The following is a 21,727-nucleotide window of genomic DNA, read 5'->3' as shown; positions in this document are numbered from 1 at the left end:
CCACACTCTAGAGCTGTGACGTCTAACATGTGCCCACCAGTCGCATGCCAGTCTCAATGTTAAACCATTTAAAATTAAGAAAAACTTAAAATCACCTCCTGGGTTGTGCTGGTGACATGTGGCTAGTGGCTACCGTGCCACGTGGCACAGGCCACATCCACCAGCACAGGAAGGGCGACTCGACAGAGCCGCTTCAGACCTTCCTTATGGTGTCCACTTTCGCTCAACCTTTTGCCTCCTGGGGCAAGCTGCCCCCAACACCAGTGCTCCGCAGCCTCTGAACAGAGTTTCAGTCAAGGACCCAGGCCCTCTGGCCAATCATGTTTTTATTAATAAGAAGATCTGCATTCCTAGGTCTCTTTATCCAAGGCCTTGGGCCCCGGTCCTCTTCGGTGCCTCTGCCGAGGTTTCCGGATTTGGGAAGGCAGGGCAAACACCTGAGGACACTCTCCCCCCAATTCAGTCCCCACCACGTTCCCATTCTGAGCCTCGCACAACTTGGTGTGGCGGGGCGGCGGGGCGGTCTTTAAAACTGCCAGAGCAGTCCTATGAAACAGGGAGCTGACACTCCCTCTGGCTCTAGCCCCTTGCTTACACCACAGCAGCTAGCGATTAAAGACACAGCTTTCACGTTTGGCTTGTTGCTTTAACCAAGTCCTGCGACACCTCACAGCTCCCACTCTCCCCAAGCTCAGCTGAGTGCTCACTGGCCGCTCAGAGTCACAGGCACCATCACCTCGGGCTTTTTCATAGGTCTCTCTGCTCCCACCTTTGCCTCCCCACTCAGTCTGACTCAGGAGAAAGCCATGACAGCCCACTCCAGTACTCTTGCCTGGAAAATCCCATCAGACGGAGGAGCCTGGTAGGCTGCAGTCCTTGGGGTCACGAAGAGTCAGACATGACTGAGCAACTTCACTTCCACTTTTCACTTTCATGCACTGGAGAAGGAAATGGCAACCCTCTCCAGTGTTCTTGCCTGGAGAATCCCAGGGACGGGGGAGCCTGGTGGGCTCCTGTCTATGGGGTCTCACAGAGTCGGACACGACTGAAGCGACTTAGCAGCAGCAGCAGTCTCACTCAATTCAGCAACCACAGTGATCCTTTTAATATGAGGCTTCAAATGATGGACTTCTCTGCTCAAAACTCGACCACTTTCCACCTCAAAGTCTTGGTAGTGGCCTTCCAGGGATCCTAGGGCCTGTGGCCGCCTCCCCTCCCAGCTCTCATCACACGGCCCCCCTCGCATTTCCTCACACACACAGCACACCCTCCACTGAACAGCTTGCTCCTTCTCTCCACCAGATCTTCGCTGAGATATCACACAGTCCCTGAGGCTGTCCTATCCCCCAGTTTAACCCTCCCCCAGCATCTCAGCCCCCTCCCTCTTTACCATCCGTCACCATCAGCCCATCTGACGAGCCGCTCCTTCTGCTGTGCAGTTCAGTCTGGCTCCCCCAACGGAGCCGCAGGAATAGAGGAGCCTGTGCTTGTTCATGCCTGTGAACTGTGCCACAGTGCCTGGCAGACAGCAAGCTTTCAATAAATAGCTGGATTTACTGTCCCTTCTGTTTTGATCCAAATGCTGATAAGCACAAACCTAAGTCTTCCTGATGCTTCAGTGGTTAAGAATCTGCCTTGCAACGCAAGCAACGCGGGTTTGATCCCACACGCTGTGGAACAACCGACCCCACACACTCTTGACTACCGAGCCCACGTGCCACAGCCAGAGAGTCCGCATACTGCTGCAAAAGGCCCCGCTTGCCACACCCGAGACCCAACAGGGCCAAACAAATTCCATTTTTAAAAAATTAAAACACAATGCAGACGAATGAGCACAAAACTGACAAACGGCCCCCAGTCAAGAAGTAAGGAAAGAAGCGGGCTGTGTTGCTATAGTCCATCTCAGAGTCTCAGAAATGAATGCTCCATCTCTCTCTACAAGCCCTGTCCTGTCCTCACCTTTGAGCCAAGGTCAAACTTGAACTTGCTGACGTCTTCCTCTCCTAGTTTAGAGCCCTCCATGCCTTTGGTCTTCATAGCGTTGTAAAGGACAGAGGTGATCTTCAGTAGTTCTTTCACTGCATACCCGTCTGCCTGATAAAGCTTCTTGGTATTGAGTTTTATATGTGCCTTGGTGGCCTATTTTCAGACAAAAAAAAAAGTTTAAGATCCCTTCCATGTAAAATTAAACCAAATCCCAGGCAGGTCATTTGAAAATGTCTCTGCCAACAATTGGTGTATAACTAAAGCATATTAAGAGTCAAACTTTCAAGTCACTCTTATATTGTGAGTGGGTACGTAGACTGGTACAATCCTGATGGAAAGCGATTTGTTAAATGACAACAAGATGATAAACGTGCATATCTTTTGACCGAGAAATCCCAATCCTAACAACTTATGATAGGGATACACGTTGTCACAAACAAAACGTGTATAGGTTATCTGTTACAGCACTGTTTCTAAGAACAAAAGTTACCAACAACCTAAATGCCAACCTGTATAAATTATACAACTTATGGTATAAACATGCAAGCAACACTACTCAGATGTAAGAGAAAATGAAGAAATTCTATCTGTATTTGAAAAGTTCTACAAAATGTACTGTTCCATAAAGACAGAGATATACCGTATGCCACCACTGGTACAAAAGAAAGAAGTATATCTAGCCTATTTGCTTAAATATGCCTACAGAAACTGAGAGATATTAAAATTAGTAATTACTGGGAATTGAACTAGGCTGATGGCAGACAGAATAGAAACTCATTTTATTCTTGATTTTAAAAAAATCAAGATTTTTTAATTTATTCATGATTTAAAAAAAATTTTTTTGAGCCATAATATACATTGACTATTCAAAATAATAAAATTCTTTTTAAAATCTGTATGCTATTTTAATTAGAAAAATATTATCTGGCAGCAGTTCTTCACCTGTCTGTCCTCTCTCCCTCTGAGAGTGTATCCTTGCTTAAATAAACTATCACTTTACTTTCTTAACCTCTCAAAAAGAAAAATATCTGTATAAAATTTTGGTCCAGTTTCTTCTCCTTTAGATCTGCCATTCAAACTTACATAATTTTATTAAGTAAAAGCAGAAGCATATATTATCTGACATGAGCAATAAATACTTCACATCACTAAATTAATAGAGCTTAATTGAAATAGGTGTGTTATTATTTCTCAGAAACATAACTCATCTTTCCTACGTTATTCCCTTTACTTTTATTTATCTGAGTAACTATGTAACATGCGTCTCTTTTCCCATACCCAGTAATACAAATGTTACATAAGTGTAATTTGTAACATCAATAACTAGATTTGTCATTAGTCTTCAAGTTCAATTCCTCTTATTATATGGTATTCCCATAATAACTTCATATATTTCAGTCAACCTTATGCTTTTCCAACAAAGATTGTAAAAACTTAAGACGTTAATTTAAAAACATTACTAAAATTCCAGACTAAATAAAATAACAGTGGGCCCACTTGGAGTGATGTTGTGAATGAGAGGCCCCTGGAGAGCTACTGCTTCAATCTCAAAACAGCTTCCTTTAGGCAAAGTAACAACCTGCTAAGCTTCTCTTACAGGAAAGCTACTCTGGAAATATTATTTATAGGTGTCATTGACAGTATGGAAGCCATTTATGTCAGTCGGCCAAACAGTTGTCTTTACCGTATCTGTGAACTCACAGCCTGCTGCTCTCAGGATTTTACCTTGTCTATAAGAGCGTGTTTAGCCGCCTCTGCCACCCCTCTCTGGCAGAAGCTGTGTCATGGGACTCTAAAATTCTTAACAATTCATGAGTTAAAAACAAAAAACTCAGGGTACTCTTTTGCCCCCTTCTGATGCCTATGTCAGAAGCTTTCTCTGTCTCCTTTATACTTTAATAAAACTTTATTGCACACACACACAGACAAAAAAAAAAAAAACTCAGAAAACTTTGTTGGTAAAATGACTCCACAGATAGTGCTTGCCATCACCAGATGAGAAGTTAAGAAGCAGCCTTTCTGTGGAGAGTAAAAATAATTGTATACAGAATAGAGAACTATCCAATTATGTGATAATCTTTGTGTAGAAAATATTGCTTAAAATTAAAAAAATGGCTCTACAGAAATCTGGTAATGCAGAGCATTAAGAAAGCTGAACGCAGCTCTAATTAGGCTCCATCTCCTTCTGGTGTGTATTTAATTTTACAACTCCATCAAAAAACTGAACTAACCATGAACTGGGCAATTGCCTTAATGAAGAAAACTCGGTCTTGTTCAGTCTCAACATCAGAAGGGATGTCATTCTGAGGTTCGTACCTATTGCAAAGACAGAGACAGAGAGAAAGACACAAGTTAATTAAGCTGAAAGGTCACAAAACAGAAAGTAAACCACTGGGAGGACAGTGGATCTATAACAGGAAGCTGAGTCCCCAGCTATGGTAGTAAGAATAAGAAAGACCTCAAAAGCAACACAAAATACCAAATATCCAAGAGAACAAATCCTCACCAAAAAATAGGTTTCAGTTCAGTCGCTCAGTCACGTCCGACTCTGCAACCCCATGGACTGCAGCACTCAGGCCTCCCTGTCTATCACCAACTCTCAGAACTTACTCAAACTCATGTCCATTGAGTCAGTGATGCCATCCAACCATCTCATCCTCTGTTGTCTCCTTCTCCTGCCTTCAATCTTTCCCAGCATCAGGGCCTTTTCAAATGTCAAAAACCAAACCTGGGGCTCAGCTTACAAAATTAAATCTATATCAGACAGCAAAGTTTAATTAAAATATCCAGAACGATTACTCTGGCTGACAGGCCTTGACTCAGCAGAGGGGCCAGAGTTCCTTTCTTCGAGTTACTGATGACATGCTGGGGTCAACAGCCTGCAGTCCTTGGCCTTCTCCTGTACAGCTCACAAGCTAAGGAGAGTTTTTACTCTCCTTTTTAAAGGGCAATAAACAATAAAACACAAGGAAGCCTGACAGAGATCTTATGCAGCCTGCAATGCCTAAAATCTTGATCATCTCCTTAGTAAAAAGTTTGCCAACCCTAAGCCAGATACTCAGCAGAATGTGTGAGGAGGTCCTGTCAATCCCTGATGAAGGCGAGGGGATGACGAGGAGTGTGGACCAGCACCCCTGTCGGCTTACTGCTGAGAAACAGTCTTTCACCACCTCCTGGTACACTCCCTTTCCCCACAGCATTCCTTAACACGCATCTGACTTTTAACAGGTTACAGTCTAGTCTGCCAAATTTTATTGAACTTTTCCTTTTGATTCTCAGAAGTATCCTGTTTCTAGGTGGCTAATGAGTAACATCTCGAATCTATTCTTAGACCACAGTAAAGTTCCCGGTTCTAACCTTTTCACAAGCCAGAGAAGCACTTCAGATACAAGTCCAAAATTTGGTGTGCGGAAGTTTTCCATGGAAATATGTCGAGGGTATCCCAAGGCTCTCATCATCTCTGTAAAATCTGTCCAAGGTAAAAACACACAGTATGGTCAGCTCCTCCTCAAACATCAGCTACTTATCAACACAGATACTTCATTTTTGTCTTCTTACTCCCAACCTACTGACACGCTTATAGACTATTTATCAACTCTCTGAGAGAAAAACAAAAAGGAGATAAAATAGTTAAGCTGCTTCCTAAAAAATATTTATTTGAATTCAATGTGAGAACTGGAAACTACGTTGAAATAGGGTTTAGGGATTGGCTGTGAATTTAGTTTCTCTCTTGGGTATCTCAACTATCTCCTGGATATCTTTCTCTTCACCACTCAAAATGAAAAATATCTGGTCTTACAAAATGTCATAAAGAAAAACATTTTTAAATGTTAACTTTTTTTTTTTTTGTAGAGGTGATGGTGGTAGGGTAAAACTGATGTCTCCGTGTTACTTAGAGGAATGTTCAAGAGAATGCTTGAACTATAGAGCAATACTTAGCTGTACTATAAAACAGACTAAGAAACAGTAATACTAACACTTGTTCTTAATACTGCAATCACTAAGTTTTAAGCAAGACTTGCAAATAACATCCTTTTAGTTCCCATGATGTGCCAAGAGCGCTTCTAAGTAATGTCTGTCTTCACTTTTCTTGAAGATGGACATTGAAAATGTCCCAATGACATTCACAAATAAGCTACCTGGTCATTGGAGATTAGGCTGAATTTCACCAGACAACAGAAGAGAAGGTATAAGCAGTGGAAAGAGCAGCAGAGGGCCTCTGCCATTGTTTGGGGGTATATTTAAATAGAGCAATGGAAAATAAAGCAGCAGCCTTCCCACCAGATGGTGAGGCCTAAACACTTCCTCTCACTAAGTAGTAGCCAAATTCTGTTAATTCTGCAGTATCGTCATCAAAAGGAGACAAGTAAGAGTCTTATCATGAACTGCCTAAAGTACGGCATTCATTTAAGGTCAAAAACGTTCAGAAATCCTTTTGTACACTTTTCCCAAAACAACTCCATTCAGTGTCCCTTAGCAGAAGGCTGGCCTCCCTCAACTGTGAGGGAGGAGAAAGGTGTCTTTACAACATAATGTCTCCAAGAATGTCCAAGTCCCAGAGGGCAGAGATTCACACAACAGTGCTAGTAGGCATCAATACACTGTGGTGCTTCTTCCTATATATTTACATTATAGAAAGAGCCCTTCACAACTGAAAGCAGTAATCATTAAAGGGGAACTTTCAGGCACTGGCAACTATTAGAAAATTGGCCTTAAAGAGGCCCTTCAAATCACATCAAATTGACAACACCTGCTACACCTGCGCAGGTGGAGCCAGTCCCCTGAATTGCTTCAGATTCAGAAAATGACAGCAAAAAAAAGGCAAGACATTGATTCACACAGTCCCATGTTTTGATCCAGATTTCCACCCAGTTCTAGCTCTATGATCTAAAGCAGTTATTTCACCTCCCTGCTTCAAAGTATTCCATCCAGGAATGACTCACCTCACTGTAACAGTGAGGACTAAAATAAGATACTAAATGTAAAATGTTTGCTTTCTAACAGATGCTCCTAACTAGTTCTTTAATCCCCATTTTTCCACTTCCCCACGCTCCTTGCAAAGGCACTTGGGTTCCCTTCTCCTCACCAGCCCCTTTCAGAAAGGTTGCAGGCTTTGGAGGTTAGACGACACGATTTCACACTCCAGCGCCAGCTCTTACCACCTACGTCCCAACCGAGTGACCTGACCTCTCTGTGTCCATTTCCTCACCTAAACATAAAAGAACTGCTGTTCAGAGAAGTAAATGAAGTGATGAACACACATAGGACAGTAATTAACTACCTGACAGATCACAAAGACTCGAACTCGAAAAATATTAGCCTCAATCATTATTCACCAGCCCCCTCTTCGAATCTCTTGTTCGCTTCTCTAAGCTAACCCAGCTCAAAAACGGTCGCTTTGGAAAACGGTGTTTTGCAATACAGTAGGGAACAGACCCAAGTCAATTAAAACTAGATAAAATTAAAACTTCGGTTCCTCAGCCGCACTAGCCGCATACACGTCATAGCAGAAAGCGCTATGACCACACACTGGGGCGCTCAGCCTGGCGGGGGTCGGCTCGGGTCAGGGGCGCCCCTGAGTTGCAGAGACCCCGGAGGGGGACTTCGGCGCAAGAGCCTAGGCGGAGCTCGGACAGGGAGCCGGCGGGCCGGAGCCCCGAGTCTCGGGAGGATCGCAGGTCAGAGGGCAGGGATGCCTTACTGCGGAGATCACGGAAAGACATGGCGCTCCAGTGCCCAGGATCCCGAAGTCTCCACCGCTAGCCCGTCACCGCTCCGGGGTTTCTATGGCAACGCACTGAGCCCCAGACGGCGCGCTGCCTGGACCAAAAAGACTGGAAGCAAAGCCGACTGGGCCGTATGCGCATGCTCTGTATGTATCGGAGCGAGGGCGGCCGGCAGGCGGCGTAAAACGCGACGCTGAGGGAGTTGGTGTGGCGTGCAGGCTCCCTTCACACGGCAGACATTTGCACTGGCCGACACGTTCTAAGCACCTAAGTGCCTGTGCAAGGCGATCTACATAGTACTTCTAATTTCCGCCTAAACTCCTCCAGAAAGGATGTACACGATATCAGGAAGCCAGGTCTCCCTTTGGAGTCCTACGCCCGGCACTCCTCTCTGGCATGTGTAAAATGGCTGGCCGCGCCCGCGTCCGAAGTGCCTGCAGCGTTGAAGCAGCTGAGGCCACAAACTACGAGGCGAAGGTCAGAGCGACCAAGAAGCGGCGAGAGCCGCCCAAGCCGCAACCCGCGCCTGCGCACCGGACTCGGACTTTACGACAGGCCGGAAACCGGCGCGCCGGGGGGTTGTCCTAGCAACTGTGAGCTCTGAAGTTTGGAGCTGGTTCTTGCGCGCGGTAGAGGGAGGGGGCGGGGGTGCACCGCGCCCAGCCCGTGGCCAGATCAGCTGTGCTCTCGGTTGGGCGCACTCTCTACCTGCTGCCACGGCTGGGGAAAGGCAACCGGAAGGGCTGGGGAGGTGCAGTGAGCTGAGCCCAGAGCGTGGGCGAAGAAGAGGGACTACCAATGCTAAGATGCCCTCCACCCCTGTATTGGTTTTAGTGAAGTAACAGACATATGAATGCGCTGACCTTAAAGATTCTCAAAATAGACCTGCACATACGTGGGCATTAGGATAAATAAAGTCCTTTAGTAGAGAAAGAATAATCTTTTTAACAAAGGATCTTGGAACAACTAGAAATGCGAATAAATGAACCAGCATCCTTACATGTAAAGGGTAAAACCTAAAAACTATGACTTTTCTAGAAGAAAACTTGGAAAGCTTTGTGACTGGGTTAAACAAGAGTCCTTGGATAAAATACACTAGAAGTATCATCCTTTAAAAAATGTTTGATGAATCGAACTTCATCAAAATTTAGAACTGCTCTTCAAGGCACTTTTTAAGAAAATGAAAAGGTAAACCCACAGTCTAAAAGAATATATTCACAAAATACAGATGATTTGAAAAAGACTTCTGAAATACATAATAAACTTTCAAAACTCACTGAAGAAAACTCTCAGTTAGAAAGCAGATAAAAAAAATTAGTTCACAAAAGATATGACAAATGTCAACAAACAATTAGTACAGCTAAGAAACGCATAAATTTGTTTGAGCCAACCTGAGGATTATAACCAGGCAAGGAGTCTTTCTGAAAGCTCTAAGGATGTTCCAAAGAGGAAAGGGGTGATGCTAGTATGATGTGATTTTAAGTAAGGGGTAGGTGCAATCAAGGATACAACATTGTAGAGGTTTACTGCTATTAACAAGGAACAGATGTTACAGTTAATGATTTTAGTTCTTTTCTAAGTAGGCAAGATATAAGAAACTGAATTCATACAATTTCCTCCTGAAAATACCTAACTAACTGAGGGCAGTTCTGCCAATCTTCCGAGAGCACAAAATGCCTCTTCCTGCTTTGGCCCTGAAATTCCTTCACAGTGTGTTGTATGTAGGTCAGTGACTGTAGTGGCAAAATGACTCAATTGTTGTAGAACTGGATGGTGGGCAACATACTTGGTTTTACAATCTCCTCTCTTTCAGTCTTAATTTCGACCAAGGCTTGGAGACATTTCATGACCAGTTTCTCACACAGCAATAGGAATGTTCACACCCAGGTCAAGCAAGGATTTCACTAACAGGCGACTCAATGTGCTATTATTGTGCTGTTAACAGTAGCCAGATGCTATGATCTTAGTTTTCTGAATGTTGAGCTTTAAGCCAACTTTTTCACTGTCCTCTTCACTTTCATCAAGAGGCTTTTTAGTTCCTTTTCACTTTCTGCCATAAGAGTGGTGTCATCTGCATATCTGAGTTTATTGATATTTCTCCCGGCAATCTTGATTCCAGCTTGGAAATAAATGGGGAAACAGTGGAAAGAGTATCAGACTTTATTTTGGGGGGCTCAAAAATCACTGCAGATGGTGAATGCAACCATGAAATTAAAAGACGCTTACTCCTTGGAAGGAAAGTTATGACCAACTGAGATAGCATATTAAAAAGGAGAGACATTACTTTGCCAACAAAGGTCCGTCTAGTCAAGGCTATGGTTTTTCCAGTGGTCATGTATGGATGTGAGAGTTGGACTGTGAAGAAAGCTGAGCACCGGAGAATTGATGCTTTTGAACTGTGGTGTTGGAGAAGACTCTTGAAGAGTCCCTTGGACTGCAAGGAGATTCAAACAGTCCATCCTAAAGCAGATCAGTCCTGGGTGTTCATTGGAAGGACTGATGCTGAAGCTGAAACTCCAATACTTTGGCCACCTCACGCAAAGAGTTGACTCATTGGTGAAGACCCTGATGCTGGGAGGGATTGGGGGCAGGAGGAGAAGGGGACGACAGAGGATGAGATGGCTGGATGGCATCACCGACTCGATGGACATGAGTTTGAGTAAACTCCGGGAGTTGGTGATGGACAGGGAGGCCTGGCCTGCTGCGGTTCATGGGGTTGCAAAGAGTTCGACACGACTGAGCGACTGAACTGAACTGAACTCAACAGTAGCCAAAAGCATCTGGACCATCTTGCCTATCTCTCTAGTCTGTTATGGTTCAGGAAATGATTTTCTCTTATTGCCTCTTCCCAAATCTAGAGGTACACTATTAAAGTCATCAACCTTGGGGATTCCCTGGTGTACCAGTGGCTGGGAATGGAGGAGAGAATTCCCTGGTGGCTCCGTGGTGAAGGATCCACCTGCCAGTGCAGGAGACATTCAGACTTGGGTTTGATCCTTGGGTCAGGAAGATCCCCAGAGGAAGAAATAGCAACCCAGTCAAGTATTCTTGCCTGGAGAACCCTATGGACAGAGGAGCTTGGCAGGCTACAGTCCATAGGATTGCAAAGAGTTGGACATGACTGAAGCGACTTAGCATGCACAAGTAAGTATTTAAGAACTTCCATTAGGTGTGGCCCAGTATCTCCCTAGGTTGTCTGACCCAGTCTGTCTGCACAAATCACTGTCTTTAAAGGAACTGTTTATATTGGCCTTGCACATAAAGTTCACCAAACATACCTGCATCATGACCCCTGACAAGATTGAGAAAGGAACATTATCTTCTAAGGAGTTACATGGCTGGTATTAGGAGAAGAAAAATGAATCTTTATAGTTGAGCAGTTTTTCTGCCACTGCAGAGGTCTGGTTAATGCATAATGCAGACACATAATGCACACTTGAGTGGAGAAGAGGAAGCACAAACAGGGGGAAAAATTATGTTTAAATTTTCTTGCCTTAAAATAATGAGTCTTATTTTCTTACAAGTAATAAGCAAAGGAAAGGATGCTTATTAGTCATTAGAGAAATGCATATTAAACCACAAGATATCACTAGGCAGTTATTCAGTTCAGTTCTGTTTGGTCGCTCAGTTGTGTCCGACTTTGTAACCCCATGAACTGCAGCACACCAGGCCTCCCAGTCCATCACCAACTCCCGGAGTCCACCCAAACCCATGTCCACTGAGTCGGTGATGCCATCCAACCAACTCAACCTCTGTCGTCCCCTTCTCCTCCTGCCCCCAATCCCTCCCAGCATCAGGGTCTTTTCAAATGAATCAGCTCCTTGCATCAGGTGGCCAAAGTATTGGAGTTTCAGCTTCAGCATCAGTCCTTCCAATGAACACCCAGGACTGATCTGCTTTAGGATGGACTGTTTGAATCTCCTTGCAGTCCAAGGGACTCTTCAAGAGTCTTCTCCAACACCACAGTTCAAAAGCATCAATTCTTCAGCGCTCAGCTTTCTTTATAGTCCAAATCTCACATCCATACATGACTACTGGAAAAACCATAGCCTTGGCTAGACGGACCTTTGTTGGCAAAGTAATGTCTCTGCTTTTTAATATACTGTCTAGGTTGGTCATAACTTTCCAAGGAGTAAGCGTCTTTTAATTTCATGGTTGCATTCACCATCTGCAGTGATTTTGGAGCCCAGAAAAATGAAGTCAGTCGCTCTTTCCCCATCTATTTGCCATGAAGTGATGGGACCAGATGCCATGATCTGTTTTCTGAATGTTGAGCTTTAAGCCAACTTTTTCACTCCTTTCACTTTCATCAAGAGGCTCTTTAGTTCTTCTTCACTTTCTGCCATAAGGGTGGTGTCATCTGCCTATCTGAGGTTACTGATATTTCTCCTGGCAATCTTGATTCCAGTTTGTGCTTCTTCCAGTCCAGCGTTTCTCATGATGTACTCTGCATATAAGTTAAATAAGTAGGGTGACAATATACAGCCTTGACGTACTCCTTTTCTTATTTGGAACCAGTCTGTTGTTCCATGTCCAGTTCTAACTGTTGCTTCCTGACCTGCATACAGGTTTCTCAAGGGGCAGGTCAGGTATTCCCATCTCTTTCAGAATTTTCCAGTTTATTGTGATTCACATAGTCAAAGGCTTTGGCATAGTCAGTAAAGCAGAAATAGAGTTTTTCTGGAACTCCCTTGCTTTTTCAATGATCCAGCAGATGTTGGCAGTTTGATCTCTGGTTCCTCTGCCTTTTCTAAATATTAGAATAGCTAAAACAACAAACCACCACAAAAACCCTGACAGTGCTAAGGGCTTGAAAGGATGGAGAGCACCTTGGACTTTCATACCTTATTGGTGAGAATATGAAAGTGTACATCCACTTTGGAAAACAGCTGGTACTTCTTACTAAAGTTAAACATACACTTAACATACAGTTCAGCAGTCCCTCTCCCAGGTATTCACCAAAGAGAAACGAAAACTACTTATGTTCACACAGAAACCTATGCACAAATATTAAGACTAGCTTTATTTTTAATTTCCCCAATCTGGAAACCACTTGGGTGCCCCTCAACTTAGAAATGGATAAACACATGTGGTACAATGGATTACCATTCAGCAATTTAAAAAAGCAAACTGCTGAAATACACAAAAACAACAATGGCTCTCCAATGCCTTATGCTAAGTGGAAGAAGAGACTCAAAATGCTTCATACTATTTGATTCCATTTATATGACATTCTGAATAAGATGAAAATAGAGAGATAGAAAACAAATTAGTGGTAACCAGGAGGAGCTGGATACATAATAATGTAATGATGTGTGTGGGGAGGGAGTAATGAAACTGTTCTGTATCTTGTAGTGGTTAATTACATGACAGTAGCTGTTTGTTCGGCTCAGAGGTTAAAGCATTTGCATGCAATGCAGGAGACCTTGGTTCGATCCCTGGGTTGGGAAGATCCCCTGGAGAAGGAAATGGCAACCCACTCCAGTATTCTTGCCTGGAGAATCCCATGGACGGAGGAGCCTGGTGGGCTACGGTCCACTGGGTCGCAAAGAGTCGGAAATGACTGAGTGATTTCACTTTCACTTTCAGCTGTTTGTCAAAACTCATAGATCTGGGACTCCCCTGGTGGCTCAGTGTAAAGAATCTGCCTGCCAATACGAGAGACATGGGACATGAGGGTTTGATCCCTCATCTGGGAAGATCCCATGTGGTTTTTAATTATAGGCATCCTCAAGTGTGTGAAGTAGTGGCTTAAGTTTGCATTTCTCCAGTGATTTAGGACATTGAACATCTTCTCACGTGCTTGTTGAAAATTTGTGTATCTTGTTTGGGGAAATATCTATGCAAGTTCTTCACCCATTTTTAAATTAGACTGTCTTTTTGTTGTTGAGTTGTAAGAGCCCTTTTTGTGTTCTAGATACTACGCTCTAATCAGATACATGATTTGCAATTTTATTCTCTCATTCTGTAGGCTGTCTTTTCACTTCTTGAGAGTTTGTGCTTTTTTGTAGCACAAAATTTTTCAAATTTTATAAAGACCAATTTATTCTTTTTCTTTTTTTGCTTATGCTTTTGTTGTCATATCTAGGAATCCATTACCAAATCCATGGGAATGAAGATTTCTTCAAAGAGTTTTAATTTTTGTATGTGGTGTGAGGTAGGGGTCCAACTTCATTCTTCACTTGTATTTTTAAAAATATTTTTAATTTATTAATTTTTTTAGTTGAAAGATAATTGCTGTATAGAATTTTGTCGTTTTCTGTCAAACCTCAACATGAATCAGCCATTCAGTTCAGTTCACTTGCTCAGTCATATCCGACTCTTTGTGACCCCATGGACTGCAGCACACCAGGCCTCCCCATCCATCACCAACTCCTGGAGTTTGCTCAAACTCATGTCCATCGAGTCGGTGATGGCATCCAACCATCTCATCCTGTCGTCTCCTTCTCCTCCTGCCTTCAATCTTTCCCAGTATCAGGGTCTTCAAATGAGTCAGTTCCTCGAATCACGTGGCCAAAGGATTGGAATGTCAGTCTTTCCAATGAATATTCAGGACTGATTTCCTTTAGGATGGACTGGTTGGATCTCCTTGCAGTCCAAGGGACTCTCAAGAGTCTTCTCCAACACCACAGTTCAAAAGCATCAATTCTTCAGTGCTTAGCTTTCCTTATAGTCCAACTCACATCCATACACAATTACTGGAAAAACCATAGCTTTGACAAGATGGACCTTTGTTGGCAAAGTAACGTCTCTGCTTTTTAATAAGCTGTCTAGGTTAGTCATAACTTTTTTTCCAAGGAGCAAGTGTCTTTTAACTTCATGGCCACACTCACCATCTTCAGTGATTTTGGAGCCCCCCAAAATAAAGTCTGCCACTGTTTCCAGTTTCCCCATCTATTTGCCATTAAGTGATGGGACCAGATGCCATGATCTTAGTTTTCTGAATGTTGAAATTTAAGCCAACTTTTTCATTTTCCTCTTTCACTTTCATCAAGAGGCTCTTTAGTTCTTCTTTGCTTTCTGCCATAAAGGTGGCAGAGGTATCTGAGGTTATTGATATTTCTCCCAGCAATCTGGATTCCAGCTTGTGCTTCATCCAGTCCAGCATTTCTCATGATGTACTCTGCATATAAGTTAAATAAGCAGGGTGACAATATACAGCCTTGATGTACTCCTTTCCCAATTTGGAAGCAGTCTGTTGTTCCATGTCCAATTCTAACTATTGTTTCTTGACCTGCATAGATTTCTCAGGAGGCAGGTCACACAGTTTGTTGTGATCCACACAATCAAAGGCTTTGGTGTAGTCAATAAAGCAGAAGTAGATGTTTTTCTGGAACTCTCTTGCTTTTTCGATGATCCAGTGGATGTTAGCAATTTGATCTGGTTCCTCTGCAGCCATAGGTATACACATATCCCCTCCCTTTTGAACCTCCCTCCCCATCCCACCCCTCTAGGTTGATACAGAGCCCCTGTTTGAGTTTCCTGAGCCATACAACAAATTCCCATAGGCTATCTATTTTACATATGGTAATGTAAGTTTCCACGTTACTCTCAACATACATCTCACCCTCTCCTGCCATCTCCCCATGTCCACAAGTCTATTCTCTATGTCTCTCTCTCCACTGCTGCCCTGTAAATATATTCAGTACCATTTTTTAGATTATGTATATATGCATTAGAATACATTTATCTTTCTCATTTTGACTTACTTCACTCTGTATAATAGGTTCTAGGTTCATCCACTTCATTAGAACTGACTCAAATGCATTCCTTTTTATGGCTGAGTAATATTCCATTGTGTATATGTACCACAACTTCTTTATCCACTCATCTGTTGATGGACATCTAGATTCCTCTTCATTCCTATCTTTTTATATCCAATTGTCCCAGCACACTTTGTTGAAGTGACTATTATTTCCTCCATGGAATAATCTTGATAATCTTGTTGAAAATAAATTGTCCAGTGATATATGAATTTATTCTGGGCTTCTATTCTATTCCACTGGTCTAGATCTCTAGCCTTGTGTCAGTTCCACACTGTTTTGGTTCCTGTAGTGTTGAATTGTATGTAAGAAGTTTTTAAATAGAAAATCTTAGGCTTCAAACTTTTTAAGGTTGTTTTTGGCTTTTGGATTCCTTTGTAATTCCACATTAATTTTAGGATCAGTTTTCTTGTTTCTGCAGTCGAGGCCATTGGGATTTTACAGGAATTGCACTAAATCTGTAGATCACCTTGGAGAGGACTGCTGTCTTAATATTAAGCCTTCAATCCACAAACATTGTCTTTTTCCATTTAAGTTTTACTCTTTTTTCAACATTTTCTAGTTTTCAGTGCTGTCTTGCACTTCCATGATTGATTTTAGTCTTTTTGTTCTTTCCTAGTGTATAGAAATATAGTTGTGTGTGTTGATCATGTGTCCTGGGACTGCTCAACTAACTTATTAACTCTGATAGTTTTACCAGCTTAAATAGGTTTTTTTTTTCCCTTTGAATGCGAATTAATTTCTTCTCTATATAGGACCATGTCATTTGTGAATAGAATTGAAAAGTTTAACTTTTAAACAAATTGTTTCCCAAATTGGTGGTATCGTTTTCATCTCCCCATCCCCAGCAGTATATGAGACTTTTGGTTTCTCCAAATCCTTCCTCACACTTGATACAATCCACAGGATACCCCATCACCTACTTATGCGAAAATGGATGGAAAAGTTAAGGGACCTGCCTGGTCACCCAGAATCACCTTCTTGGCATGCTCAAAGCACTGATACAGGTCTCACCATGTCTGTGTCCCTAAACGTTCATCTTCTACCCACAGATGAGGAAACAGACACCCCAAGAGGTCACCCCAGGGAGTGACTCCCCAGACTGCAAGAGCCAAATCTGTTTTGCATTTCTGTCTCAAGCTGGAGGGACCAGGGACCTCCCCAAGGTTCTGCCCCATCCCCTTGCCCACCTACCACCCTGCCCCTGCTCTGTACATCATCCCCTGCCAAACCTGGAGGTCCAAGAGACGAGGGAGTCTTCCCTGTGACATCACAGAGCTGGTTGCCAAGGGAGCCCTGCAGACCCGCCCCCTAAGTGGTGGAGAGCAGAGCCCCGCTGCACAGGAGGCCCGGCTTCTCCTCCCCATCACGCTGGCCCTCCATGGAAGCCTTGGTCTGTGCGTTCTCTGAGCTGCACATAAGAGAAGGTGCCGGGCTGCGGGGAGGAGAGGCAGGAGGAAAGATGCCCTCCTGTCCTGACCTGGGCCCACAGCCACCAGGGTGGTTCCAGGGACATGCATGCTTAGGAGAAGGGAATGGCCATGGGTCCAGGCCACGTGACCCTGGACACTGGATTGCTCTTTTCAGGGCAGGGGACAAAAGTGGGTGGCAGAAACAGCCTGAAGTCCTAAAAAGATCTTGGTGCCGAGACTAGGTTTCTCAGTCCTCCCTGTGGGCTGGGAGGGAGGAGGACTGCTAAGTTGGATGAGGGGGGTGGGAGGCAGGGGGCAGAGTCCACATGACAGACAGGTAGCTGAGGCTCTGCAGGCCAGGGTGGGGGTCATCCCACGAGCATGTGACTGTTCTCCCCTCAGGGCCACTGGGGCCCACCGGCCACACCCTTCTACTCTCCCCTCCACAGATGCAGTGAGCTGGGCCCAAGGACACACCAGTCACCCCGACACACCACCCAACATCTACGAGGGGGGGCTGGGGGCCCAGCAGCAGCAGTGCCCCAGTGCCCAGGGAAGCAAGCCCAAGAACTTCCGGCTGCGCCACCTCCGGGGCCTGGCTCTCTACCTGCCGGGCCACCTGCAGCCTGCCGGCCAGTGTGAAAGTCACTGGCTGGGTCGGCTCCTGACCGGGGGCTGCCTGCCACAGTCCGAGGGCCTGGTCTGGCCCCTGGACTTAGCACAGGGGACTCTGGGCCGAGGTAACAGCCACCACTCAGCCCTTCTGGAAGCTCAACTGCCCAGTGACAGCCGGGGAAATACAGGTGAGCCTGTCCAGGTGACACAGAGCTAGGGACAGGAGGGGCAGACCCAGGGCAGGGGTGGGCGAGGCACTCAGACGGACCCAGGTGGTCCCTCTCCACTCCCGAGCTGCCTGGGTACCTGTCCCAGCTCTCCACTTGATGAGGGACCTCGGGCTGCTTTCCCCCACTGGCTGTGCCTCAGTTTCACCATTTGTAAAGTGAGGGGTGTGAGTTAAGAGAAGGGTCTTTCCTGCTTGAACCATGTCTCCCTTTCTCCTCCCCTGTGGGGTTTTCTTCAAGGAGAACTGCCCCCCTCCCCTCTGGCTTGGAAGGATGCCAGGTTCAGGGGTCACAGGGTGGGCTGGCAGCCTCCCTTGGGTCCCTCTGAACGACTCCTCTCTCCCCCTTTCCTCAGCTTCCAGCTCCAGCATGGACCCAGCCAAGGGTGCCCCCTCACAGTCTGGTCACCCTGAAGGCTTAGGGCTCAGGCCTAAGAGATCCTGGGGGGCCCCAGAGGAGACCACATGTCCCTTGTGCAAGAGAACCCGCTCTGGGGGCCTGGAGGGGCTGTAGGGATCCGAGTGCCAGAGTTGGTTCTCCCAGCTCAGGACAGGAGGGGAGAGGGTGGCCCCAGGAGCAGGAGGAGACAGATCCGGGGCGGGGGGGAAGGGCTCAGCCCCCACCAGTAGCACCCCCACCCTGAGACACCTGGGCAGCTACCCAGTACCAGAGCCTGGGCCAGCCTTGAGAAAGCTTGAGGGTGGAGGGAGGAGGAAGAGGTCCCGCGAGAGAGACAGAGAAAAAGAAAGAAGCCAGGGCATGCCCCTGCAGCCTGCTTCAACTCACATCAGCCACGGGTACTGGGGAGGCCGGATGGAGTGGAGAGCTGGGCTCCCGAGGGGCTGGGGAACCTACAGGTCTAATGTCAATAAAAGCCAAGGCCTGAGCATCAGTCCCTGAGTCTGTCTGTCGTCAGGACAATTTGGTCAGAGAAAGGGCCCCTTGGCACACGTGCTCTGACAGCAAAGTTCGGTGTCGCTCCCAGAATCCGAGATGCTCCCACCCTGAAGAGGGTGCCGTCCTCCTCTGGGTGGGCAGGGTCTCGGCAGGCCTACAAACAGGGCGTGGTGTTCTGGGTGAAGAGGGCAGAGGACAGAGAAAGTTAGGCTGGGTTCAGGGAGGGTGTCGAGAAGGAGAGCAAGTTCCCAACCTGGACAGAAGTGTTGGCCCTGGCCCCATGCCGCCCATCACTGAGGCCACTGTGGAGTTCATGTTCCCTGGGGACCCCTGGCCGCCCTGACTCTCCAGGCAGAAATGGGCACAGCCCTTCTCCCAGCGGGGCGAGGCTCCGGGCACCCAGGCATGGGCTTGCTGTACCAGGAGGTCCTCACCCTGGCCCTGCTGACATCGGGGGCTGGGTCACTCTCTGTCTTGGGGGCCATCCTGTGCACTGTAGGATGTTGAATGATGTCCCTGGCCTCCATTCACTGGATTCCAGAAGCGCCCTCCTCCCAGTGTGGCAACCACAGCCTCTGGGTGGTCTCATGTCCCCTGGGGGGCAGAATCACCCTGGCTGAGACCCCCTGCTCCACATCACTGGGCTTTGGCCTGTGGAGACTGGATGGGAGGACCCGAGTTTGCCTCCATGATCCTCACCATCTCTTGCTTCCTGTCCTGGGAGCCCGAGTCGGGCCAGGGCCCACCTGCCCCTCTCATGGGCACCTGTCAGACCACACGTGATGGTGTCAAGCTCATTCTGGACGTCGGGACAGCGGGCGTCCTTCCAGACACAGGGGAAGACTCCCTCAGGCCCTGCCCCATCCCTGTATCCTCAGATGGCAGATTCTGGAGATGCTGGTCCCTGGTCCAAGTTGGGGTCACCAGCCACAGGCCTTGTCCCGCAGGAGGGCCATCTAGGGAAGGACCAGCCCTTGGGGAGCAACGCACCCAAGCTGTGGAGGGGCCTGACCTGGCTGGGCTCTCAGGCCCACTGCTCACAGCTGTGTGGCTCCTGGGCTACTCCCAGCCCCTCCATCAGTTTTCCTCATTTGTCTGATGGAGGGACAGGCATGACCCCTGTCCCCAGGGAGGCCAGAGGCAGAACCCTGCCTGATCACTTCACTGCCTTGTCGTCAGTTCTAGGGCCTCTTCCAGGGCTACATTCCTTAGCAGGGAAAGTTACAACTAGAATTGTAAAAAACAATATCCCATTGAGCTGGAAGCTGGCCTTGGGACTTGCCAGGGGACAGGCAGCTCCTGGGCCGCCCTCAGCCTCGGGGTGGGTCCAAGGGGCAAGGCCAGGATCGCAAAGAGCCTGCAAAGACCCTGCAAAGACCAAATGTGACCAACTGAAGTCTATTTATTTGTAATGAGAAAAAACACTACAATCTGTTCAACACTGGGCTGGACACTGCAATGATTAGGAGGCGGGGATGGAGGAGCAGGGCAAGGCCTCTGAGCTCATTACCAATGTCCAAGGCAGAACCTTCTGGAAGACTCTTCCCTTACCCCAAGGGCCGGAAAAAAAAAATCACATGGCCATCGTTGATTCAGATTAGGGAGGACACCTAGCTGGGCCTCAGCGTGAAGCTGATGTCAGCTCGGAGGAGGGGAGGCCGAGGCCCTCCTGCCCAGATGCCCTTCATCCCAGGAGCCCCCCGGCTTGGAAGTTCCGAGGGAGGGAAGGACGTGGTCATGCAGCTCCACCTGCCGTGTTCCCTCTCCAGCTCTTGGGCCATGCACAACTCTGCACCACCCCGTCTTCTCCAGAAGCCAAGGCGGGCAGCGAGCAGCTCTGGGGGGCCCCGTGCACACACCCAGAGTCTCTGCCCCAGAGGCGGAGGGACCACAAGGCACGTTGACTGCCCCCAGCCCCAAAGGCTGGGTCTCACTTGGTCAATGCGGTACGCAGCATGTCCTCTGTCCCCTTTGCATCCGGTCAGGCCTCGGAGCTGCAGCTCACCGGGCTGGGGGCCGGGGGTCAGGACCCTGGGGATCCTTGGTGGCACACGTCCTCAGCCTGGCTCCCCGCGGCAGCTCAGGTGAATGGCACGTCCACCGTCGGCCAGGCAGCTCCGGTAACCCGGGACAGAACAGAGCCAGCCCGTGGGAGGACAGCCTCCCGGGGGGGTGTAAGCATCCGGCCCGTCATCCTGAGGCCCATGTGGGGAGCGGAGCCTGAGAGTCGGACCTCAGGGTGTGGGTGAGGGGCCTCCCTGGCTGTCCCCCAGGAGCCCCAGCCCCAGGTGGAGGGATCAGATTGCTCCCCGCCCCCTGGCCTCTGGGGGCTGGCTCTGGACGAGGGGCTGGTGTTCCCAGTATTCGACCCCTTGTTGTTCTCAGGCTCCTGTGTCTTTAGGGTCAAGTGTGTCCGTAACACTTGGGTTCCTCCCTCCAAGAAGTTAAATCTGGCTTTGGAGGAAGGAGCTGGAAGGAACAGGCTGCGGAGGAGGGAGGCCGGTGAGGGGCGCAGAGAAGAAGCCCCTTCCCACGGTCTTGTGCCTGGGGCAGCAGAAAAAACAGACCACAGTGAATGCTGCCACCGGGGCCGCCCATGAGGCCGGTGCGCACACGCAGGGCCGGGCCGGGGCTCAGCGGAGCTGAAGGTTTTCAGAGCGGGTAGGAGGCCTGGGAGAGCCTGTGGGGTAGACAAGAGCGGAGCAGGGTGAAGGCCGGGGCGGAAACGCTCTGCCCCCACCCCTGGGAACTGGCCTAGGAGCTCCAAGTCAGGTGCTGGCACTCCTCCAGGCCCAGAGTCCCTTCCAGGGGCCACCAGCTCCCCTCGGTCCCAGCACAAACCATGGCACCAACAGGGGTGCCAGCCCAGGAGGCCACGGAGCCCTGCCATGTGGGGTCGGCCCCCGCCACAACCTGCTCTGGGTCGTGCCCACGCATGAGTGCACCCTGGTGTCCCCACGGCTCTCAGAAGAGGCCGTGGCCGGGCAGAGTGCTCAGCCAGGAGCTCGGAGGGTGAGCGGGTGCCGCTGCCGCTGTCAAAGTCACGTGCACACCGAGGGAAGCACGGCTGGGGACACGGTCCCGGGAAGGAGAAGCTGAGC

At 47.6% G+C, this 21,727-nt stretch overlaps 2 protein-coding genes across 4 annotated transcripts in view; one reads left to right on the top strand and one right to left on the bottom strand.

Annotated features, from left to right (window-relative positions):
• Positions 1–8,122, bottom strand: part of CLUAP1 (clusterin associated protein 1) — a 29,954-nt gene extending 21,832 nt beyond the window's left edge. Inside the window, exons 1-4 of one of the 3 annotated variants that reach the window (XM_065924200.1) lie at positions 7,688–8,122; positions 5,344–5,455; positions 4,218–4,302; positions 1,960–2,139 (exon numbers count right to left, since the gene is read on the bottom strand). In XM_065924200.1, coding sequence (XP_065780272.1) covers positions 1,960–2,139; positions 4,218–4,302; positions 5,344–5,455; positions 7,688–7,709 — 399 coding nt within the window. In that variant the 5' untranslated portion in view covers positions 7,710–8,122. Of the gene's footprint in view, positions 1–1,959; positions 2,140–4,217; positions 4,303–5,343; positions 5,456–5,821; positions 6,046–7,687 lie in introns of those variants that run through there. The other 2 variants (XM_065924198.1, XM_065924199.1) reach the window with 2 other exon arrangements.
• Positions 7,846–18,696, top strand: C2H16orf90 (chromosome 2 C16orf90 homolog). Its single transcript, XM_065919275.1, has 4 exons — positions 7,846–7,858; positions 7,985–8,305; positions 17,337–17,690; positions 18,085–18,696. The coding sequence occupies exons 1-4, from the start codon at positions 7,846–7,848 to the stop codon at positions 18,240–18,242; spliced, it is 846 nt and encodes a 281-aa protein (XP_065775347.1). The 3' UTR covers positions 18,243–18,696.
• The last annotated feature ends 3,031 nt before the right edge of the window (positions 18,697–21,727 follow it).

This window comes from Muntiacus reevesi, chromosome 2 (genome assembly GCF_963930625.1).
Source record: "Muntiacus reevesi chromosome 2, mMunRee1.1, whole genome shotgun sequence".
Taxonomy (NCBI): domain Eukaryota; kingdom Metazoa; phylum Chordata; class Mammalia; order Artiodactyla; family Cervidae; genus Muntiacus; species Muntiacus reevesi.
This window is presented reverse-complemented; position numbering and strand designations above follow the sequence as displayed.

Excerpts from the sequence above, each read along its gene's own strand:
- C2H16orf90 (XM_065919275.1), top strand. Across the intron at positions 8,306-17,336 it reads GGGGGGTTGTCCTAGCAACT|ATGCAGTGAGCTGGGCCCAA; the intron begins GTGAGCTCTGAA and ends TCCCCTCCACAG. Across the intron at positions 17,691-18,084 it reads TGACAGCCGGGGAAATACAG|CTTCCAGCTCCAGCATGGAC; the intron begins GTGAGCCTGTCC and ends CCCTTTCCTCAG.